General features: G+C 39.5%; 2 protein-coding genes across 2 annotated transcripts; both read right to left on the bottom strand.

Annotated features, from left to right (window-relative positions):
- Positions 1-2,273: 2,273 nt before the first annotated feature.
- piga (phosphatidylinositol glycan anchor biosynthesis, class A) lies at positions 2,274-12,532 on the bottom strand. The gene is made up of 7 exons (XM_030759091.1): positions 12,431-12,532; positions 10,948-11,416; positions 10,599-10,869; positions 6,638-6,770; positions 6,163-6,295; positions 3,514-3,720; positions 2,274-2,978 (listed from the first exon to the last, which is right to left on the bottom strand). Exons 2-7 carry the CDS (start codon positions 11,389-11,391, stop codon positions 2,736-2,738), a joined length of 1,431 nt encoding a protein of 476 aa, XP_030614951.1. The 5' UTR covers positions 11,392-11,416; positions 12,431-12,532; the 3' UTR covers positions 2,274-2,735.
- Positions 12,533-15,829: 3,297 nt separating this feature from the next.
- LOC115800513 (uncharacterized) lies at positions 15,830-22,093 on the bottom strand. Its single transcript, XM_030757932.1, has 5 exons — positions 21,826-22,093; positions 17,900-18,205; positions 17,553-17,810; positions 17,246-17,383; positions 15,830-17,098 (listed from the first exon to the last, which is right to left on the bottom strand). The coding sequence occupies exons 1-5, from the start codon at positions 21,929-21,931 to the stop codon at positions 17,052-17,054; spliced, it is 855 nt and encodes a 284-aa protein (XP_030613792.1). The 5' UTR covers positions 21,932-22,093; the 3' UTR covers positions 15,830-17,051.
- Between the last annotated feature and the right edge of the window lie 151 nt (positions 22,094-22,244).

The raw sequence follows: 22,244 nt of genomic DNA, 5'->3' as shown, positions 1-22,244 counted from the left end.
TATAATATTTCGCTTTGTAGCATATGCGACAGTAGGCCATAAGGGTAACTAGCGCTATATAGAGAAACGCCTTTCGAGTTAGACCTGGTTTAGTGTTTAGACCTTGTTTCGACCCGGTATAGACCAGATTTAGACCAGGTTTAGATCAGGTCCACAACTGCTCCAGATCCAGTCTAGATCTGGTTTAGACTTGCTATTTTTTTTTTTTTTTTTTTATCTAGAGCTCAATGAATACTTCCATGTTTTATGGGAAGCGCGTACATGTGCAGCTTCACGTCAGACCGCCCCCCAGATGACAGTGATGATAGTTGTCTCTGTGACAGTGCAGGCAGTGATGAGGAATATTTACCCAAGCCAGGTTATGATGAGAGCAGCAGTGAGAGTGACATGAGCAAAAGTGAAGAAGAAAATGTTCCTAAGCCAGGTGAAGCAGGATTAGCACCAGCACCAGACAAATGTTGATAAATTTTTGATGTTGGCTGGTAGATTTTAGATTGAAAATGCTGAATTTCGTTTCATACATTTTCACATTTCTAATTTTGATCCCTGCAGATGGTGATGAGAGCAGCAGTGAGGAGGAGGTTGTCACCACCAGTGGCCAAGCAGCAAGACAGAAGCAAAAGAGACCAAACACAGAAAAAGTGGCGTGGAAGACTGTGAAACAGACTCAGAGCTCTGCAAAAAATGTGCCCATGTGGCAAGGTGCTCTCCTAGACAATGACTCAATCAGACTGCCAAGAAGAGGCCAAAAATAGGGGGCGGCCGTCATCGGACATGGAGCGAGAGTTCCAGAAGAAGCAGCGCAGGGGACCAACTAAGGCTATTCCCACACAAGATGTCCGTGCTGATGGAGTGGGTCACTGGCCGCAAATTGACAGTGTGCGGCAACGCTGCAAATTTCCAAAGTGTACGGGCCATACAAGCATTGAGTGCACAAAATGTGACGTTCACCTGTGCCTAAGACTAAAAACTGCTTCTGTGCATTCCACGAATAAGAAAGACATTATGTTACATAGTTTGTTTACATTGTTGTGCCTGTGTGTGTGTGTGGTTGTGGGTGGGTGGAGGTGATGTGGGTGTGTGTGGGTGTATGGGTGTATGGGTATCAGCCTTTGTTCCATAAAGTTAAAAAGTTGAGTAACTTTGTTTTGAGTCAACATTGTTATTGTTGCATTGTTTGTGAAGTTTTTCTGTGCATTCCCAATCATTCTTTTAGGTTCAGCAACATACTGTACATTTCAAAACTTAATTTACAATTCAAATGAAACTAGAATTCAAATGAATGCAATGTTTCCTGTAATATTTGTGTGTATTGTGTTGGTGACAATAATTGGTGTTGGTGGTAATATTTATTATTGAATGCCTGCTGTTGGGTGAATAAACATTGTTTTTTCACTGTTATATTACTCTGTTATTGTTATCTTAGTATGGACCATTATGCCTGCTGTAGCAAATTTGCAACATACCAAATTTACCCCAAATAGACCTTATTGCCTGTTGTTGCAAATTTGCAACATACCAAAATTTCTATTTATTTTTTGTGCAAAAGTGAAATTAATAATCTCAACAATATTTACTATCTACTTAAAGGCAAAAACACACATGAAACATTTTTTCATATACAGCTACATAAATTCAGGCGTTAAGGGGATTTATTTAATGCTAAAACTTGATAACCTTTTCAGGCCGTCTTATGTAATTAACCCACATCAGGGCTTCATGCAGGCGCAGGTATCATATTTGAGTTTCTGTTATGCAAACAGGCCCTGAAAACTCTCCCATGTTTAAACGAGGACGTTTCCAAGTAAAAACGGTTACGTTTTGATGCGTTTCGGCGTCACGTTGACATGAGAACGACGTTTCCAGTGCCTGAAAACAATGCTTTTGAAAACAGGATCCAGAGTGGAGTATTTTCGAAACTCATATCAGTGGCACATGCGCACTATGGTTGCGACTCTTATACCCACACCGCCAACTCGTGCCTGGCAATGGGAACTACAGCATTTTCAACATCTTGCGTTTCCGTCTGAACGGGCTACTTTTCCAAAACGAAAACGGAAAAACGAAACCGTTTACACTGGATGATTATCGTGTAAACAGGGCCTCCATCACCTTCTCTTTCACAGCTGCTGTGTTTTGTCTGGCACTCTCCCATGTAGCGAGTTTTAACTTCATAAGAAAAATATTTATTTGATGTCTCTCCCTGCCTCGCAAAAATGACACGTAAGAACAGAGTATACAGAATATATTACCAAATACACTTTATTTCCCACATTTGTTTTAACAGAAAGAACAAAAACACCCAGGCTTGATGTAAGTATGTTCCGTCTAACATGTTAAAACAAAGGAGTTGCATTCATGAATTTAAATAGGATAAAACAATTTGCTCTGACACATGCTTCACAAAACAATGTATTTTATTTACAAAACTTTTAAATTACTGCAGCTTTGTTTCCCTGTGAGTTTACAGTCAGCCAGCCCTTTACGCCCTCTGTTCACTATACAACATATAAAAAAGTGCTTATAAATTCTCAAGTACTGCCACAAATTCCAGTTATTTATAAAAACCTCCTAAGTGTGAGTCTTTTCTGCAAGCTCCCTTTTGGTGAGTAAACAAAATTTCAGTTGGCACCATAAAGAGCACAACCAAAACTTATATAAGCAGTCTGAAGTGAGTCAGAGGTAACAGGTTACTGCGATTAACTTTCGGTTTCTGCTGCTTTCTTCGTGGCACGTCAGGAAAGACCATCGTTCTTGCTACTCTTTTCCTGCCTCCACAGTCCGTGAGGGCCAGTGGCATCGACCGCGAGATCTATGACCCCATCTGGCACCAGCCACTGAAGGAGCAGCAGGAAGAGGAAGTTCAACACCGCTACAAACGCAAAGATGGAGCCAGCAACGGGGCCGCAGTGCGCCCTCAGCCTCCGTAACCGTCTGTCCAGGGGAAGAACCTCCTCTTCGACAACTCTGTCGTACACCTGAGAGGAAAAAAAACAGAGCGATGAGAGGATAAAAATGATTTTAGCAGCTAAATTGTTCAAAATTCAGTAGTTAAACAATATGGAAAATCATCATGACTGACAACATGAAAACCTCCCCCCCAAAATTATTAATGGACAGGCAGGATAGATGTGGTTGAGCATCTTGTAAAATAAAAAAAATAAAAAAAATAAAGATTTAAGGTGCCTCCATTTCATCTGTTTCAACCAGAAAGTATTATATTTCATGTAAGATAAGAGGATATTCCGAGAAATCAGAAAACAAGTTTACATCAAGTCTGGTAACCTGGACACCTTATCTATGTTTCATTCATTGAATGAGTTATCTGATTGGTTCCTTATCTCCCAACAAGAAACTACTAGTAACTCATCTTAAAATCCTGTTTAAGCAGCTGTGCATCTGCATCCACAATAAACCTTTTAAGCTTTGATTATTTTTTATAGATGAAAAAGAAAACAGTAAAACAAGGCATTACAAGCACATGGCCCAGTTTAAGTGTTTTTGTGAACCTACTTTCTCTGTCCGCTCTGCAACATTTCTCCAGGTGTAGAGGTTTCGCACACGGGCATGAATGGAAGCGGGTGAGGGGAGGTTGCCTGATTGCTGCCGAGCGATGACAGTTTCCAGACCGGCGCACAATGATCGAACGCTGGGTTCACACAGGGTAATTAAATCCTCAGGTAACACCTCAGGAATGCCCCCCACACGAGTGCTAACCACCTAAGAAAACAGAGAGAAAAACCCAACGCTGATTTGTTATATAGGCATAAACATGCACATGGCCACAGAACGTTTCCTGAAGTATAAATTTGTGGTCTGATTATTAGCATAATTCCATTACATTTAAAGGTCTCGGGTCTGTTTGACCTCAAGCAACATCTAGCACTACAGCTCATTGTGGTCAGATGAAAAAGGAAGCTCTGCTGTACTTGAAACCTCAGTGATATCAGAGTGTGCCCACACATCCTCAGTACACTTCCACTACACTATACTTCAAACAATCGAAGTTAAACTTTAGACACAGGCATAAAGATAAGAAGTCGTGGCAAATAAAAAATACAGCCACTTTATTAGGTGCATCTGTTTAACTGCTTGGTAATATTTGATGAGCAGAAAAAGAAAATATCCAGTGAGCAGCAGTTCACTGGAAGAAAATACCTCACTGCCAGAGGTCAGAGGAGAATGGCCAGACTGCTTGGGGCTGACAGGAAGGAAAGAGTAACTCAAATAAAACAATAACTTTTGACAACCAAAGTATGCAGAACAGCCCCTATGAATACACAACACATTGAACCTTAAAGCGGATGGGCTATAGCCGCAGAAGACCACCTGTGTGACACTCCTGGAAGCTAAGAACAGGAAATTGAGGATACAGTTTGCACAGGCACACCAAAATCGGACAACAGAAGATTGCAAAAACATTGTCTGGTTTAATGAGTCTCAATTTCTGCAGCAACATTCAGATGGTATGGTCAGAATTTGGTGTGAACAATGTGAGCTCGTGTAAGCATGAATCCATCCTGGGATGCATGAACAGTGCAGGCTGGTGTGGGGGATTCTTGGCACACGTTGGACCCCCGAATACCAGCTGAGCATTGTTGAAAAGCCACAGCGTAACAGAGTGTTGCTGCTGACCAATGTCCATCCCTTAATGACTACAGTGCACCCATCTTCTGATGGCTTCTTTCAGCAGGATAACACACTATTTCACAAAGCTTAGATCACTGGTTTCTTAAACATGACAATGAGTTCACTGTACTCAAATGGCCTCCACAGTCATTCTGGATTGATGGATGTGCAGCCAACAAATCTGCAGCAACAATGTGATGATGCTGCCATTCCAAAATGGACAAGCCTGGATAAGAAGGTTTAAAAGGGTAGCAAATTATTAAATGCAGCCTAAGTGTGTTTCCCAAGTTTTTGTTTCCACAGACAACAGACCTCAGGATCACCTCTAGTAGGAATTAATAACAGGTGGGCATCTTGCTTGAAGGCAAATTCGTCACAAAATAAATGTAGCTCTCAATTACCTAACCCTGATTCTCTTACAGAGAATCAGGGTTAGGTAAGGAGATGAATACCTGCTGTCATCATTTCTAACGTGACTTTTTTTTCCATCCTGTGTGTCTCACTTCATGATTTTAAGAATAAATATATTTCCAGTTTCTGTTCCTCCAGCAACAAACCAGACTAAGCTCCACTGTCTGTGCTGTGGTTAGCTACCGTCTGGCATTTGCAGCTCTTATATGGAGGTCTATCCTGTCTCTCCCATAAGGTTTTTTTTAAAAGCAGTGCTATGAGATGAGTGGCCACCTACGAGCACACGCCTACAGCAAATCTGCTACAAGAACACATCTTCAGCTGAGTCGGCTGAATGGGCTTTCACAGAGTCGCTTCTGTGATTTGAGAGTGGTTTTTCTTGGTTAGTTTTATAGACATGACTAATGAAGTGCAATTTTTATTATTACATTGTTATATTATTTCTAAAAAGTAGAATTTTGCGCACATTTACTTTACCTTGAGTTGTGACATGAACTGAGCATAAGGCCCATTAGGGGTAACCTTTGTTTATGTTCTCTGAGCAGAGAGGTTTCTGTCATATTTCAGGCCTCCTTCTGGAGCAAAATGAAGGGGTGTACATCAGACGTCATTGAGGATGATCTCTGCCTGTACAGCTTACTAGGGCTACCCTTGGAAAAACAACAGAGCCTCTTCTAATGGTCATTAAACCGCGTCTTTAAATATATATACTGAGGTGTCAAAACTGATCATTACAGGTACAGGGGAGGGCGTCAAATGTCATGGGGCAAAGAGTTACATTTAAAGATTGACACAATAATTCAAAAAGACAACTTGTAATCAGATAGGGCTCTTTTGTAATTTGATTCCACGATAAAGCTCGAGGGAAATACTGCACCATGTAATAACAAGCGTGTACAAGTTTACCCTTTAATCTAACAATATATCATTCAGCTATTCTGGTTGAACTGTATTTCAGGTTGTGGCATGTTTATAACAGCAAGATGTGCCCTCTCTCCTTCATATTTAAGCTATCTTCTGATATATTTGGTGTGTTTAACTCAATCTTTAGCTGCTGTGTAAAAGGTGTGTGAAAGCTCCTTGACTTCATATCAGTGACCTCATTTATGAATGAGTGCAGACCTGCAGTCCACAGCTGGCTCCCTCCACGATGGCCATACAGAATGCTTCAGTCAGCGACGTGTTGAGGAAGATGTGACCCTGAACCAAAACGCTGCGCACATCTTTATGCTCCAGAGCGCCCAGCAGACGCACCCTGCGCAGAGTGAAACACAGTGGTGACACCTTTATACATGAACCCAGCGCTTGACCCTGGGTTTGTCTGTTACTCGACAATCACACAATAAATGTAATATAAACACAAAACAGCGTCAGTAAATTCCAGCTATTGAAATTCTATGACAATGTTGATTCTTTAACACACAACAGAAAGTCAGAGACTATTGCTGAGATTTGGTTCTATGTAAAGAAAAGTAAACTGAAATATCCGTGCTGTAATACTGACACAAACTTAATGCACTAATACTTGATTTAATAGACTGTGTGCTTAAAAATATCAAAGTGACTAATCTCAGGAAATAAGAACATCTAGCAGTACCTGTCATGTAGTTGGTATTTCTCCCTCACTTCCTCCAAAACAATTCTCTTTGGTCCCTCTCCGCCAATCAGGAAGTGGAGGCAAGGATGCTTGAGACACAGCTCTGGGATTATTCCACCAAGAAGATCAATTCCTGAACAGAGCGAAAGAAAAAAATCAAAGTTAAGAGACACACACACACACACACACACAGTTATTAACTGTAAGCTGGTGAGAACAAAAAGCTTTTGAGTCTTATTGAATTTAGGCATGGATGTAATTGACCTCAGGTCAGCAGGCAGCTTGTTCCAAAGAACAGGACCACAATTACTGAAAGCACCCGCAGCACAATTACATCTAATTCTGGGAACAGTTAAACGATCTGCACCCGATAACCTGCAAGGTACAATGAGATTACAAACAGTGAGCAAGTCAGAGATGACTGGAAGGCCAAACAACAAGCTGAAGTACACATTGACAACAAACTGGACTGGGCTAAGAACACTGATGCCCTATACAGGAAGGGCCAAAGTCGCCTCTATTTTCTGAGACGCCTGAGGTCCTTCAACATCTGCCGGACTATGCTCAGGATCTTCTATGAGTCTGTGGTGGCGAGTGCCATCCTCTATGCTGTTGCATGCTGGGGCAGCAGACTGAGGGCGGCAGACGCCAACAGACTCAATAAACTGATCCACAAAGCCAGTGATGTGGTGGGAGTGGAGCTGGATTCGCTTATGGCAGTGTCGGAGGGGAGGATGCTGTCTAAGCTGCAGGCCATTATGAACAATGGCTCCCACCCACTCTACAACACAGTGATGGGACACAGGAGCACATTCAGTGCAAGACTCATCCCACCAAAATGCACCACAGAGCGCCACAGGAGGTCATTTCTACCTGTGGCCATCAGACTCTATAACTCCTCCCTTAATAGGTGACATTGTGGTTCATCAGTGTCACTCATTTATCAGTATTCAATTGTACATAAAATTGTTTAAATTTCCATATGCATTGTACATACACTATATACATTGTACATTGTACATACACTTATACATTGTACATTGTACATACACTTATACATTGTACAAAAAAGGACTGTGCATATATAAATAATGACACCTATTTAAAAATTTTTGCACTCACAATTTTCATATGTGTATAGATTTAGATGTGTATATAGTCAAAATATCTCTTTAGTCTTTATACTTTTATGCCTTTAGTGTATGTTATTGTGTTTTAGGTTTACTCGTTTAAATGAAACGGTTGCAGCTGTAACAGTAGTAATTTCCCTTTGGGATCAATAAAGTATTCTGACTGACTGACTGACTGACTGAAGTCATCCTAGAGTCAAGTTGAGATAAGAATTTTCAAGCTTTTGATATATATTTTTAAGTGGTAGAAACACAGTTCTGGTGACCTTATGATTATCAAAACTGAGATCACTGTCCAAAATAATAGCTACTAGCTCACTGTGCTTCAGAAAAAAGGATATCCAGCAGTTAATGTCATCAATGCAGGTCATTGGTTTGTGAACAAAGTTTAGATCATCAGAGGAAAATAATAAATACAACTGTGTATCATTTGTAAAAGGCTATATTATGATTGTTTATGACAGTACCAAACAGGCGCATTTAAAGCTTAAAGAGTAATAGACAGAGAACTGATCCCTGAGGAACCCCTGACTGAATTTTTATTTCTGCAGACTACTAATTCAAATGTTTACCCATCACCCTTTCTAATCATTATGTATGTATATGGGACTGTTCAAAATGTTGCTTTATTATAGCCAGTGTCCATATTTTAAAAAAAAATAAATGTTACATTCACCAAAGCAGTACTGTGCTAAAGTATTGAGCCACCCCTCATTTATTTGTAGCCTCATTTCTTTTTTTAGTCTTCAGGAACTGGTCTCTGGGCTTCTTGAAGGACATTCAAAGCTCTTCTTTGGATGTTGGCTGTTCTCTGTCAGGATGATCCCACACTGCTGTAGCCCTTTAACGCCGGGCGATCGCTGCTGAAGTGCCCGTTACTTGCCCTCAATAGCGGCGAACAGCTGATTGAGACGTGGCGTATCAGCTCGGAGTCGGCTGATCAAAGGAACGTTGATCAGCTGGCGTATTACCGTAACTCCGCAACCGTTTGTCCCATCGAAAAAATGCAAACGGTTTCTGAAAGCCCAGAAATTGCACGTCACAGCCATATAGGGGTATTACGGTATTTGTTGCCGGAAATCCGCGAACGGCGGCACTTTTGAAGTATGTCGTGTCACATGGGACACATTCGGTGTTAAAATAAAGTGGAGGTTCTGGGGAGACTGAAAAATTATGCTGTTGCCAATCAGACGCTTTCCAGATATTTCCGATATTGCATGGTAGACCAAAATTCACTTTTCTGCATTCATAATTTCACACATTTTTGACAAAGGTCACCACTGGCTGGAATGCAGCCCCCAACAATGACAGAGCCTCAGCTGTGTTTTTTAAATGTCTGCAGCCACTCACTGGTGTACATTTCTTGAGACCATAACACCTGTTGCCATTGATTTTCAGTCCAGTTCTTGTGTTATTTGGCTACCTGTTTCCCTTCCTCAAGAATGACTTTTTAACAGCCACCCTTCCACTGAGACCATTTCTGATGAGGCTCCAGTGAACAACAGATGGATCAACTGAAGGGTCAGATGCATCTCTCAGGTCCTGTGTCAGGTTTTTGCTGGATTTTTTTCCTGTTTCTTAAGGACATGACTTTAAGAGAATCTGGGCAGCAGTTCAGCATTTGGCGAGACTGCACAACCAGACAGATGGGCTATGCAGAGCCACATAGACTCAGACTCAATACCCGATGGACCTTAGCCGCAGGCTGGATGCTCACAGTCCAGCTGCGAACATGCTCGCAGGTGGAAAGGATTAGATCTGGAGATAAGGGTGCGGTTCTGTACAGGGAGGTTGGACACCGAGCAAATTTGGACCACTGGATATACTGAGAGCGTCCCAGAGAAACTGAAGGCTACCAAGAAAAACAACAAGGCAGTCTGTCCCAAAACATTTGTATTATCAGGAATTCGGCTCCCTGAGCCGGCCTTGAGGCTGGTAATCATATCTCTCCGGGTTGACGTGACAGCAAACGCACTCCCCCGCCCCTACCTTCCTTCTGTGATTTGTGTGAACTGGGATCTGGACTACCACGACCGCTGACACACATCCATCACTATCAGCAAACTGTTTAGGCGGGAGCTAGGTCCTGGCTCCACAATGCCCTGATCCTCTCGTCTTCTGTCGGCATCCCCATCCCTACCCCTTCTGCCTCACCATGTTGCTATCCCAGGCTTTGAATGTGCGATATGCTTTTGCTGAGGTGTTTTATTTTTTGGAACCTTGTAAGGTGCTCATTATGAGCACAGTACAAGATAAATTTTTTTGAACCTAACTCTCCCATTGTTTCTGTTTTCCCTTTCCTGGGATTGATTGTGCTGGCAGCGCCCCTAGTGGCTGCGGCTGCAGACACCCATCTCCCCTATGTTAGTCTTGTCTGTCCTACTCTTGGATGGTTGTTCTGAACGAATTTCGTTGTATGTATGATGACAATATAGTTCTATTCCATTCTAAGATACTGTTCATCTGTTGTAAATAGTTTCTAGGCCTGCAACCTTTTCTTTTTTCCTCCACTTGTCCAGTTTCCTCAGATTTTTAAGGACGCACTACACACCATCTCGAGATATGCCAAGTTTTCAGCTACTATAAAAAGAAACATGGGTGGCTCAAGATTTTTGCACAGTACTGTACTGGCCATATTTGTCTTTTGAGGTCACATCCTAGTGTTTACATCTATTTATTTGTTTAATTTTTGGCTGCAAAGATCAGAATGTAAAAGACATTCTGCATATTAAAGTGTAGGATAAGGCCTGAACAAAGGGCTGTGACCTATTCATTATGGCAGCCTGCTGCTACCAGTAAAACCTACAATGTCTAAAACAGTCTCTCAGTACCTTTGCGATAAACGAGACGGCTGATGACAACAATTGTGATCCTGTCATCATTGCGCTGTGATGGGTCTGGTGTGAAGTCTGTAGGGTCAACAGCGTTGGGAATAACGGACACTATCTCTGGGTCGAGTGCTGCGCGGAGAACTGTGTTCTCCTTACTGGTGTAGGACACGCACACAATGTGGTTGGTGTCACATAGGGAAACGGTAAGAAGCTTATTGGTCAGGACAGAGCTGACGTCAGCAAAGCCGAAGAGCGAGTGGTCGGTGAACACCTGTGAAGGATAAACACTCTTTAGCAAATTAAGTGCAGTATCGTGGTATAAACACATGAAATGATTCGAGTCACATACTGTGTTGAGGCCCATGGTCTTGGCATGGAACAGTGCATCATGGGCCATGGCAGAGAAGGAGCTGTGTGCATGCACCACGGTGATGCGCTCCCTGACAAACACACAGCGCAGCAGGGGGAGACTGTGGAAGCAGGTGGTGGCTGTGGACTGGTTGTACATCACCTGCAGGGGTAGGTAGTAAACCTTCAGTCCATTGGTCAGGTACCGGACACCCTTCCTCCTGCCGTAGGCGTGAGTGACAATTACCACCTTGTGTCCCTTTTCAATCAGACACTGGGAGAGCTGGTAAATGTGACTTTCTACTCCTCCCATGTTTGGATAGAAAAAGTCAGAAACCATGCAGATGTTGTGCCTCCCGCTGTGGAGCCTGGAAGCGTTTGCAGAAACTCCAGAGTTTCTCTGAGATGAGTTACACCCAGCTGCCGCTTTCCGGTGTTGACCCATGGTGGGACTCTGTACTCGATTAGTGCTGAAAGAAATAGTTATCCATTAGAAAGATAGAAATTATTGGAGGCAAAAGGACTTTTAATCAGTGACTTTTTAAGTTAATCACTTTCCAAAGTAAGTATATTTGACAATCAGATCTGAATCAGTTGAATAGCTTTTGAAAAAATACCAAAGTAATATATTAATAAATAATGCTAATTTACAACTTCTTAGCTTTAAGCCCTGTGACAGCGAGCCATACACGGTGCACCCAGACTCTCGCCCAGTGTCATACGGGATGGGCTCCAGCCTCCCGTGACCTTGTTTAGTCTACTAAAAATCAAAAAGAAATTAAGACTCAAGCCCAAAAAAATTACAACATTTTAATCAAGACCATAAGCTGAAACTCATCAGTTGAAGCATAAAGTTAGTCTTTATACTACAAATGTTGGCTAGAGGTTTAACTTCTTGTTTTTATCCTCTATTCTCTCTGCACCTTGGAAGAACTTGAAATGCAAGAAATTTCTGCTCCACCTGGCCTGGAATAATAAACACGTCTCTAATGTTTGCAAATGGGACGGGCAAAATATTAGAAACACAAAAAGCTCACTAATACCTTCATAACAGTGTCAATGAAACTGAACATTATAACAGGTGGGATTTATAGCTGAACTGTTGCATTTGACTGCGTTTGATTTTACATTTGAGAAGCTGGAATATAAACGAAACAATGTTAGAATGACATTCATCCAAACCTCTTCAGAAGAGTCTAAATAGCCCCGTATTCGTGTTAGATGTTTGTACAGTATATGAGGTTTAATATCAGGACAAAAACAACCCATGAATGCTAAAACTCTATAGGTGTCCCACTTCTTCCCACTCGCACAAATCGAGTAAAAACACTTGTGCAGATTTGCTAATGTGTGGCTAACTCTTCTCAGCTGTAGTGCATTTACGCTTTACATTTGTTCATGTCAGCATCAGACCGACAAACGTATTCGTATTTAACCTTAGCAAGCTTCTCAGCAGACCGCTTTCACAGTCCAAGCCGCCTTACCGTGGGCCGAAAGTCAGACTTTTTCCAGATGTGGTTTCATTTCTACACGCTAGCCCCAAGCTAGCCAGTTAGCCATCTGTGTTCCTTCCTGGTCTTTCCTACGTCAACCGCATGAAGACGTAATACCTGACGTCTGCTGGGAGGAAATGAAACTGCGTGTGGCATTAAAATCGAGTGTTTATAAGCAAAATTAAAATGAACGGTCGAGTTTCACTGTTCTCTCAGGCTCTCTTCATTATAAACGTCTTTTAGTCTGAATGCTAAATACAAAAATTACTATCATGCTTGTTTTTTTTCCCTTTTCATTTTATACACATATGAATGAAGAAAGTTTACTTGAGTATTTATGGGTCTTAATACTTCTATTTTACTACATGATAGTAACATGTTTCCGTATTTTTGGACAATAAAGTAAAGTGAAACGATTGGGAGAACTTAAAAGGTATTTTTACTTACACACATTTATCCTACAGCATTATCAACTGGTTACTTAGATTAAGACTTTTTTAAAAATTAAGACTTTACTATTCAGGATTTGCAGTGTTTTACATAAAAAAGCAATACAATGAAATACAAAACACAGATAGAAATGACAGATTTATGCAGTGATTCAAAGCCAAGCCGACATGTGAAAAGCTACTGCTTTCGCTACAAAGGTGATTTTCACAAAAAACTGGTCAGATCTGTTACACTATTTGTCATCATTCGGGGTTTACTCATAATTTCCTTCAACTGTAATCCTGGGAACTTTAGCTTAAATTAGACTGTGGTGATCTTTAAAAAAAGTATAATAATACAGTCATGTAAGAGGTCATTCACAATTATCAACATTTTCAAAAGTGTACAAAGAGTACTTTTTTCAGACACCCCTCCCCCTCCCCAAAAGTCTACAAAGAAAATGTATGATCTTTTTCCATGACACTTAATTTCACCTTTTTTTTTTTTTTTTTTGTATTTAAATGTAACAGGAAGTATTAAAACACCTCGTGGTGTTGAAAAAATCTGGAAATCTTGGTATCAAATATACTCTTTCCTATCTATTAAAACATTGTATTGTTGCACTAATAAAAATTCAGCCATCCATTCTCTTCTGCTTATCCTTTTCAGGGTTGTGGGAGGGCTGGAGCCTATCCCAGCTATCATAGGATAAGAGGCAGGGTACACCCTGTAATAACAGCTATACCTATACCAGGGGTCGGCAACCTGTAATCCGGAAAGAGCCATTTGAACGAGAGCCGCAAATACAGCGGAAGCCAGTAGCCGCTACCGCGAGGGACGCATATATTGACAAACGAAAATAAATAAATAGATAAATAAAATGATTTTATTTTAATATTTCAAGATCAAAATAATGTTCCAATTTAAAACTACAACAAAAACCGAACTGACAAAAATAAAATGCACTTCATTTGGATACTTATAATTTACTTCCTTAAGCCGCACAGAGCCTCAGATTAAGCCTGGATGAGCCGCGGGTTGCCGCCCCCTGACCTATACATTAGAATTTATAGGGTGCAATAAACTGATTTGAAGTTGAATGCACATGCTGCCACCAGTGATGTCAGTAACGCATTACTTAGTAACGCCTTACTTAGTAACGAGTTACTCTAATCGGACTACTTTCATGTCATGTCATGTATCATTGACATGGCTGCTATCCTATCCTGTTGTGTTCACTTTGTTTCGCTCTTATCTTTGTAAAACGGCAGCGCCTCTGATGCTGCAAGGCCGCAGACACTTAACTCCACTTGTTGTTTGGTTTGTTTGTCTTTTTGGATGGTGTTCTGGAACTCATTTTTGTTACATGTCTGACATGTAATGACAATAAATTGATTCTGATTCTAATTAATAAAAAGATTTTGCATTCCTCATTTTCTTTTCCACTCCAAAATCCTTCATGCAGCTCATGTCTCAGATATCTGCAAAAACCACAAACAAGCAACCCCCACCCCCACCCCCCCAAGACAAACAAACAAACAAACAAACAAACAAATAAAACAGTGATTCTTCTAAAAAGAACTGCAGAATGCCTGCACACCTCTCATTATATTGCAACTGGATTGGATAGAAGATTTGCTTTCATAAACCAGCTTTGTCCTCTTGGTCACTCCTACGCTCACCAACAGTTGATGTCACAATAGAGACTCCTACTCTGGTTTTCTGCTGCCTTTTTTTTTTTCACCATTTCAACACTGAGTCCTTTCTGGAATTCTGACGTGTCCTCAAGTACTCCAACAAGCTAAAAAACTCTTGCTTGGTCTAGTGATGGTGACTAAAGCATTTCAGATGGGACCCGCCCCTGGTATCATGTCTAGCAATAACCAAATATAGCCTATCAGCACAAACATCTCATACCCAGCGTAAAGCACAGTGAGGATTTAGGCTTGTTTTGCAGCCACAGGACCTGGCCACCTTGCAGTTGCTGAGTCCTAACCGTGAACTCCTCTGTACACCAAAGTATTCTAGGGACAAAAGTGAGTGCATCTGTCTGACAGCTGAGCCTGGTGGAAACTGGGTCATGCAGCAGGACAATGATCCCAAGCAGAGCAGCAAATCTGCAGCAGAATGACTGAAAAAGAAGGTGTTGCAATGGCCCAGCAGAAGTCCAGACTTTAACCTGATTGAAATGCTGTGGCGGGACCTTAAGAGAGCTCTGCATAAAGAAGTAACTGCAAACTTCAAACAGCTGAAACTACTTCAAAAAGAACAGTGTGCCAAAACTGATGTGATAGACTGATCAAACCATACTGCTAAAGCTGGTTCTACAACTTCTTGAATCACAGGGTGAACTTTGTTTTCACACACAGCTTCTGCATGTGGGCTTAGTTTTTGTCAAATAAATTTTTTTGTGTTGTTGTTCGTCTGAGGTTGTATTTATTTCATTTCAGATACTGATAAGAAACAGATGGTTTTCTTTATTAAGTCCTGACATCCTTTGCTTATCACATGACATTACATCATTTGTAATGTTGTTTTGATGCTGTAAAAACATTTTGTTGATGCTGAGTTTTTGCATGCTGTTTTTGACATAATGAAGCACCCTGAAAGTGTGCTACACTTTACAAAAAACAGGATCTGTGTTCCTTTTTGAAGCATGTGGTGCATTTGGTTTTCATGTTTCATTAAAGAGGAAAAAAGAGAAATGAAAGGTCTTAAACAGAAATAACAGTTAATCATCATGCAGTTTTTTTAGTTTATTGGTGAAGTTGAGTTCACAAATCTATCATGGAAACATTGTAAAACATTGTGATGTGTTGCAAAATATCTGAACAGCTGTCTAGATCTGATACTGTGGATGCAAATTAACAGCTCTTAATCTCGTAATATTGTAAAGTGCTCTGAGAGCCTTAGTGATCACTTTCAGCATGGTGTAAATCAATTCAGCATCGGAGTATTGTGTGAAAACTACGCTTTAACTTTACTGTATGTGTGTATCAAACATGTAACTATTTACATAAAAAAAAAGCATACATTACAGCAATATCAGGATACAAAACTATACAAAGTATATATAGAAACAGAAAACAATAGTGTAAAAAAAACAAGAACAAACTGTGATTTTCTTTTGTGCTTTTTTTAACTTTTCATTTTAACCCTTAGTTGACACTGAAAAAGGCCAAACATTCACATTTTATTGCTCTCCTCCACTGGGCATACTGTCCCGACTGCAGTCACAGACACGAGGATGCAGAGCTAATTCACAATATGGGACCAGAACTGCAGAACCATGTAGTCCTGTGATGTGTTTCACAGTTGGCAGAGATCAACATCGTTTCAGATCAAAATCTCTTTTAAAAACTCACCGCTTATTTGGCTATCCAGTTATGGAGCATAAACTCCCATTACTTATTGCTTACATGCCTCCTGAATGTTTATTAACTATACATTGTATACATTAACCTAAACCTACTTATTTATAAAAGTGAAACAAATCTTGTAAAAAAAAAAAATTCACAGTCATCAATGTACCAAAAAGACACTTACAAAACAACAAGTTACATTTTGATATATCATCATAGAAGAGAAGAAGCCTTTCCGTAAAACCACAGTGTAGTAATAAAATATAGGCATTATATATACTTCTGTGTCTCCATTACATGTTCATATTTAGGTAAACTGGAATAAAAAAAATAAAGTATTTTGCCACAAGTATTCCATTTAGAGTAAATAAGACCCATAACCGATTGGTGCAACAATGTCAGATTATGTTGAGTAAACTGGCTATGGTAAATATAAAACATTAATAATGTAAATATGGCACTTAGAATCTACATATAGCTCAGATTTAATGCAATCGACTATTCTCACAGACTTTAGAGCATTGTTGTGATTTTGCTCAGGTACTGATCTACACCTGCTTTCAGTAACTTTTTTGTGCTTTTGTAAAATTGTTGTTACGCTTTAATCTGCAAGGAAATTAGATGAACAGAATGTAGAGAATAGTCTCCTCCCAGTTGATCCTCCAAAATAGACGCTCTTTTCACAAGTACATTCCGTGAGAGGGAACAAAAGACAAAAACTGGATGCTGTAAACTGCAAGTATTGCAACATCAGCAATTAATCACCTCCTCAGGTTCAGTGGAAAGTACATTTTCACTTTAAAGTTCGTCTGAGTTTGTTTTCATCTGAGAGAAGTCACTGTTTCCACATCTTGCTCACTGGGTAATCCTTGATAAAGAGAAAATGAATGATTAAATTGATTGTGAGACATGATTGCAGCTGAGCAAAACTGTTGATTAAAAAAGCTGCAGCAAGAGCGGCACGGCAACTCTGGTTTGACCAGTAATGCAGCAAACGTGGCATTACGAAACTCACTGTGAGAAGTTCCACGGCGGCGGCACCAAATCAGTAAAAATCCAAGTATCAGTACAACGGGGACGACTTTACACAACGTCCTTAAATAGGGGTTTAGGTCTTGGTGTGGTTGTTTGTTGAGCATTGACGGAACTTGACCTGGAAAAACCAAAAACTAGTTAACTGATAATATAAAGTGTTCCACAATGTCTTGCATAGTAACTGTTACTGTGTTTACATTTAATGTCACAACACTTTTAGCGTAGTTAAAAAACCAGGCAACACTTAATATACATCTTCTTTGAAACAATTTAAAACAAATAATTACCAGTTTTTGGGCACGTGACGTTACATTGAGGCTCTGAGGTGAGTTTGTGCTCAGTCTTGAGTGTGCTGTAAAAATAGTAGGGGCCGGTCTGTTTATCCAGGTTGCTTGTGTTAAAGATGTTAATCGTGGGTGAATCTATAGGAGTCTCCTCATCCAGTATCCACGTTATCTCAGGTTCTCTGCAGTGTTGCCTCACATCACAGTGGTACACCTTTCCACCACTTGGGGTACTCTGAGTGTACTGACAAATATCACTCCCTGGTGAGAGAAGACTTCAGTTAAAATTATGAAAATTCAGGCATATTCAAAGCTTATTGGCATCTATAATGGATAAATTAATGACTTACCACAAACATTCAGATCCACAATGAAGTAGGTGTATCTTTGTTTACGAAAAAAAGCACACCTATATTGTCCCTGATCATCCAGTGTGATGTTGGTTAGGAGAATAGAACAATTTCTGCTGTCCCCATGAAAATATGCTTTGACTCTGTTAATGTAGTTGTTACCAAAGTTTAAGTTGCCATTATTGTATTGAGTGACATGCATTTTCTCATCTTTCTGCCATGTAAAAGCCTCCAAATTTCTTCCCGAGCAGTCGCAGGGCAGAAGGACATTGTTTTCCACAAAGCCTGTGACAGTGATGTCTTCACCTGTAACAGAAAAAGTGACCAATCATAAGTCCAGTTCTCAGAATCTCATAAAATACACATTTATTGGATGGTTCTGAGCTCACACTGTAGGTTTACCTGCTGCATTAAATGTTACTTATCTGAAGTAAACTTGCAACTTCATTAAAGTTCATTAAATCACTGAGAAATGTTAGTAAAACTTTCAGTCACATTCTCATTTTGAAGCACCATTTTTTTTTGGGCTTTGCAGCATCACCTCTCCTGTCAGAGTCACTTTCAGACCAAAGTACACAGATTTTCTCACAGTAACTCCCTATTGTCCCTTCTATTAGGGACTAAACTGGATAACTGCCTCCATCAAGTTGCTGTGCCTTCCAAAAGACCTGACCTCATCATAAAAACAGAATGCAGTGATTTGGGTTGATCATTAAAAAAAGCACAAAATCAGCAGAAGGTCAAGTGTTCTGCAGTGACCAACCTTTTATCATCTATTTTATATTAAAAAAACTAGGTAGAAACATGGGTGAAAACTGAAATTTCACCAATGAAGACAGCAAGAAATTAATCTTTGTATATGTTTTCTTTCATTTATGGGTGTAAGGAAAGCGAGATTGGATAAATGAAGGCATGCAGGAAACAAGTTATTCAGTTACAATATATAATGACAATCCAACTTAAAATGAACATCTCTTGTGATTGTGTAATGATACCATGCTTGATTTAGTAGCATCAGCGTCCTGTAGAAAGTGGTCAGTTCCTGTTTCATGTCTACATAAACTTGGAGTTTATTCGGGGTAGTTTGCTGTATTTGTGTAGGCCAGAGTGAGTACAATCAACTATGTTAATAGTAAAAGCTGTTATAGTTGTTTTCACTTGATTCTTGTATAATGTCTTGACTCTGTCTATAAAATGTTAACAATCAGCAGGTTTCACAACTATACATTGAAAACAATCCACTCGCTGACTCCAAATTTTCCATTTACCATCCACCCACACACTAATGATTCCTTTTGTTATCTTTGTTTCACTTTTTGAGCTTCAGTATATTTATATCATACAGAAATCTCTCTTCTTTGTGTGTGTGATGTTTTCTGGCTGTGATTCTTGTGCACTTTAAGGGATAACTGCCAAAATATTTCTATATTCAAATTATTATCCCTTCCATTGTGCTAATTTCAGAATTTAGCAACATGTTCTGCTTTGGCATGAGCTTGAACCATAATTACACAACCACTCCTTCTTAAAACTCCGACTCTCACTTTGTTTCCATTTCTGTCCAAGTGAATAAAGAAAGAAATCGAAAGAAAAGAGCTGCTGATAACCAGACTATGTAAACAGACGGCTTTGACCTGACTGTGCAGGTGATCTCCAAAAACTAAAACAGTCAAGAACAAAAGATCTGCTGTGACTCTCTACAGGAGTTTACAATATAGTATTTGGTTCTGTATCTATAAATGAAATGTCTTTGGTTCAGATTCAGCTTTTAATCAAAGAATCGCTTGATTCTGATTGGAAAGATTTCAGCTTTTTGGAAAATGTATTTTTGTGCATTCAAATTGCATCTCTGAGGATTTGCATTAGATTTAGGCAGCACCAAATACTAAAAAAAGTTACAAACTAATTGTTTCAACTCTTTAGATTTTTATATGTAATATAAATGAAATGTATCACATGTAACACTTACACTTAAACAACAACAACAAAAGTAAAAGGAACTAAACACAAGTAAATACCTCCATAAACAAGTAATACCTGAACTCTACCGTGTTGTTTTAGCTCCCTAGGCCATTTAAAGAATGGTTTCCAGTAATGACTGGTTGATGACGAAAGTATTTCCACTCATGAGACACATATAAACAATCACTGTTAAAACAACTTAAAATGTTTTGTTCGTGAATTTTGTAAATGTTCAAAGATGCAAAAAATAAGTAATCTAATAAACTTACAATGATTGTTCAGTTTAACACAACTTTGCGTATTTAATCCCACTTTAACTTCTAGTAAAATTATGATGACACAGAGTTGTGTCATCATACTTTTGCTGTGAGTGGGTAAGTCTTAAAACCTCAGTTTCCCAGATATGAATTACGCCTTCTCTTAGACCAAAAAAAAAAAATCAAAAATTGAACTGGAGATGTTGATTGATTTTTTTTCTTTTACTCTAAGGCCAGTTTTAATCCATGTCTGGGAAAAAGTTGGATTCACCTTATTACATCTTTTAGGATGTATTAAGTATTACAACTTTATTGCTTTGCATTTCTACCCATGCAAGTGTTTTATGATTCTGATTATTAGGCAAGAGCTGTGCAGAGTTTAGGTGACTGCATATCTGCCTTGGTAAGACTAAAAGGACATTATTTAATAGTGATTTAATGTGTTTTTTTAATAGGATCATAAAGTGCATATTCCACATAAGATATTTTAAAATCCAGCTTTGATTAGAAAAAGGGCCATTCTGCGAACAGGTCTTTATTTGTGTCACAGTATATGCTAGATTTACTTTTATATTGTGGTATTTTTACTTCAGTTGCTGTAGCAGTGTATTTGGTTGTAAGAGAAAGCTTTTTGAACTGTTTAAAATTCCAGTCTGGTTACTCATTATATGTGGTTTTAATGTCATCAAGGTCATACAGAGTTACTTTTGGCTGCGCCCTTTTTTCCCAAGCGAATGGATCTGTATGTTTGATTTGGCACAGGCTTTACACTGCACTTCCTGATCCACACTCCTGAGGGTGAGTTTGAGTCTCCTCCTGGAATCAAACTGGGGATCTTTACACATTAGGTAATCTATTAAAAAATGTATATCTTGATGACACCAAGTAGATTAATCATTTGCAATTGTGAGTTGCAGAGTTGCTCTACCCTATGAAGGAATCCAAACTGACAAAGTTTTGGGGTGTTTATCAAACCACAAATATGTGTCATACATCACCCCAAGAGCACAGCAGTACTCGAGAAAACCCAAGTGTAACAGCACAACATATGGTTTTATCTGCACAGTGTGACGAATACTGAAAAAAAATGTGTTAAAGCAAGATCACTATGATGGAAACAAATGCAGAAAAAAAAAAAGAAAGAAAAGGCTACCAAGGCTACTTTAATAGCACTTCTGGTTAAAATAACAAATACACTGTAAGAAAAAGCATAGTAACGCAAAATCTTGTATCAAGATGTTTTAATTTCCGGCCAGCAACTACAAACCTAACTCTTAGGGGAATTTGAGTAATGCAACACACAAACTGAGAGTCCTGACCAAACTCAGATGTTGCACACAAGCAGAAGGCTTCAGGGACCCCAGCTATGAGCTGAAACTATGATCCTAATCCACACAGTCTCTCAGTTACGAATACAAATGTTAGAATTGTGCACACACCTTTTTGACAGTTATTTTACTCCATATGAAACAGGGAGGAAACTCTAAAATTCAGTCCTATCACTGAGTCTTAGAAGCAGCATGAAGCTTCTAATAAATCATTGTTATTAAATTCAAGAGCTCCATTTTGTGTTCAGTTACACTATAAGTTTTAAGTGTGCTCAAAAGATGACTTAGACGTTTGTCTAAGTCACTCATAGATTAAAAATAAATTTTAAAAAATCGCATGACTAAACACAGAAATTAATTAATTTATAATCGTTCATACCTGCGGAGACCATAAAAAATGCGGAGAGCAGGAAAACAAGCATGTTTCCTCCACGGGTGGACGGCTGGTCGAGGAATCTGTACTTCCCACTGTGTATTTTGATCATCTGAGAGTCTGCTGGTCTAACCCGCTTTTTGTAGTCTTATTTTTGTGATGCTACATTCCGACATCCCCGAAACATCTGTGCGCAAAGATCCCTGGCGGTTCAACAACAGGTCCGCCTACACGCGGCGAACAAATTTATATTCCTGCTTTAAGTGAGAAGCGAAAGTTAGATATCTCCGGAATACCGTCACACAGGAAATTATTAACAAACCAAGGAGAAAGCCGCCATCTACTGAGTCCAAAGGATATTAAACCCATGGGTTGGGCACTACATAAATGTAGGCTATGCAATGCTATTCGAAATGGATGTGGTT

Source organism: Archocentrus centrarchus, chromosome 21 (assembly GCF_007364275.1).
Source record: "Archocentrus centrarchus isolate MPI-CPG fArcCen1 chromosome 21, fArcCen1, whole genome shotgun sequence".
Lineage (NCBI taxonomy): Eukaryota > Metazoa > Chordata > Actinopteri > Cichliformes > Cichlidae > Archocentrus > Archocentrus centrarchus.
The sequence above is the reverse complement of the archived record's forward strand: the minus strand, read 5'-3'. Positions and strand labels throughout refer to the sequence as shown.

What these genes read in the sequence shown, in the direction of transcription:
- piga (XM_030759091.1), bottom strand. Translation starts at nt 11,391, where the DNA reads ATGGGTCAACACCGGAAAGCGGCAGCTGGGTGTAACTCATCTCAGAGA. An exon ending in AGACCATGGGCCTCAACACA is followed by an intron (nt 10,870 to 10,947) that starts GTATGTGACTCG and finishes TATCCTTCACAG; the next exon opens with GTGTTCACCGACCACTCGCT. An exon ending in CCGTCTCGTTTATCGCAAAG is followed by an intron (nt 6,771 to 10,598) that starts GTACTGAGAGAC and finishes CGCTCTGTTCAG; the next exon opens with GAATTGATCTTCTTGGTGGA.
- LOC115800513 (XM_030757932.1), bottom strand. Translation starts at nt 21,931, where the DNA reads ATGATCAAAATACACAGTGGGAAGTACAGATTCCTCGACCAGCCGTCC. An exon ending in ATTTTTTATGGTCTCCGCAG is followed by an intron (nt 18,206 to 21,825) that starts GTATGAACGATT and finishes TTTCTGTTACAG; the next exon opens with GTGAAGACATCACTGTCACA. An exon ending in CGTCACGTGCCCAAAAACTG is followed by an intron (nt 17,384 to 17,552) that starts GTAATTATTTGT and finishes TGGTTTTTCCAG; the next exon opens with GTCAAGTTCCGTCAATGCTC.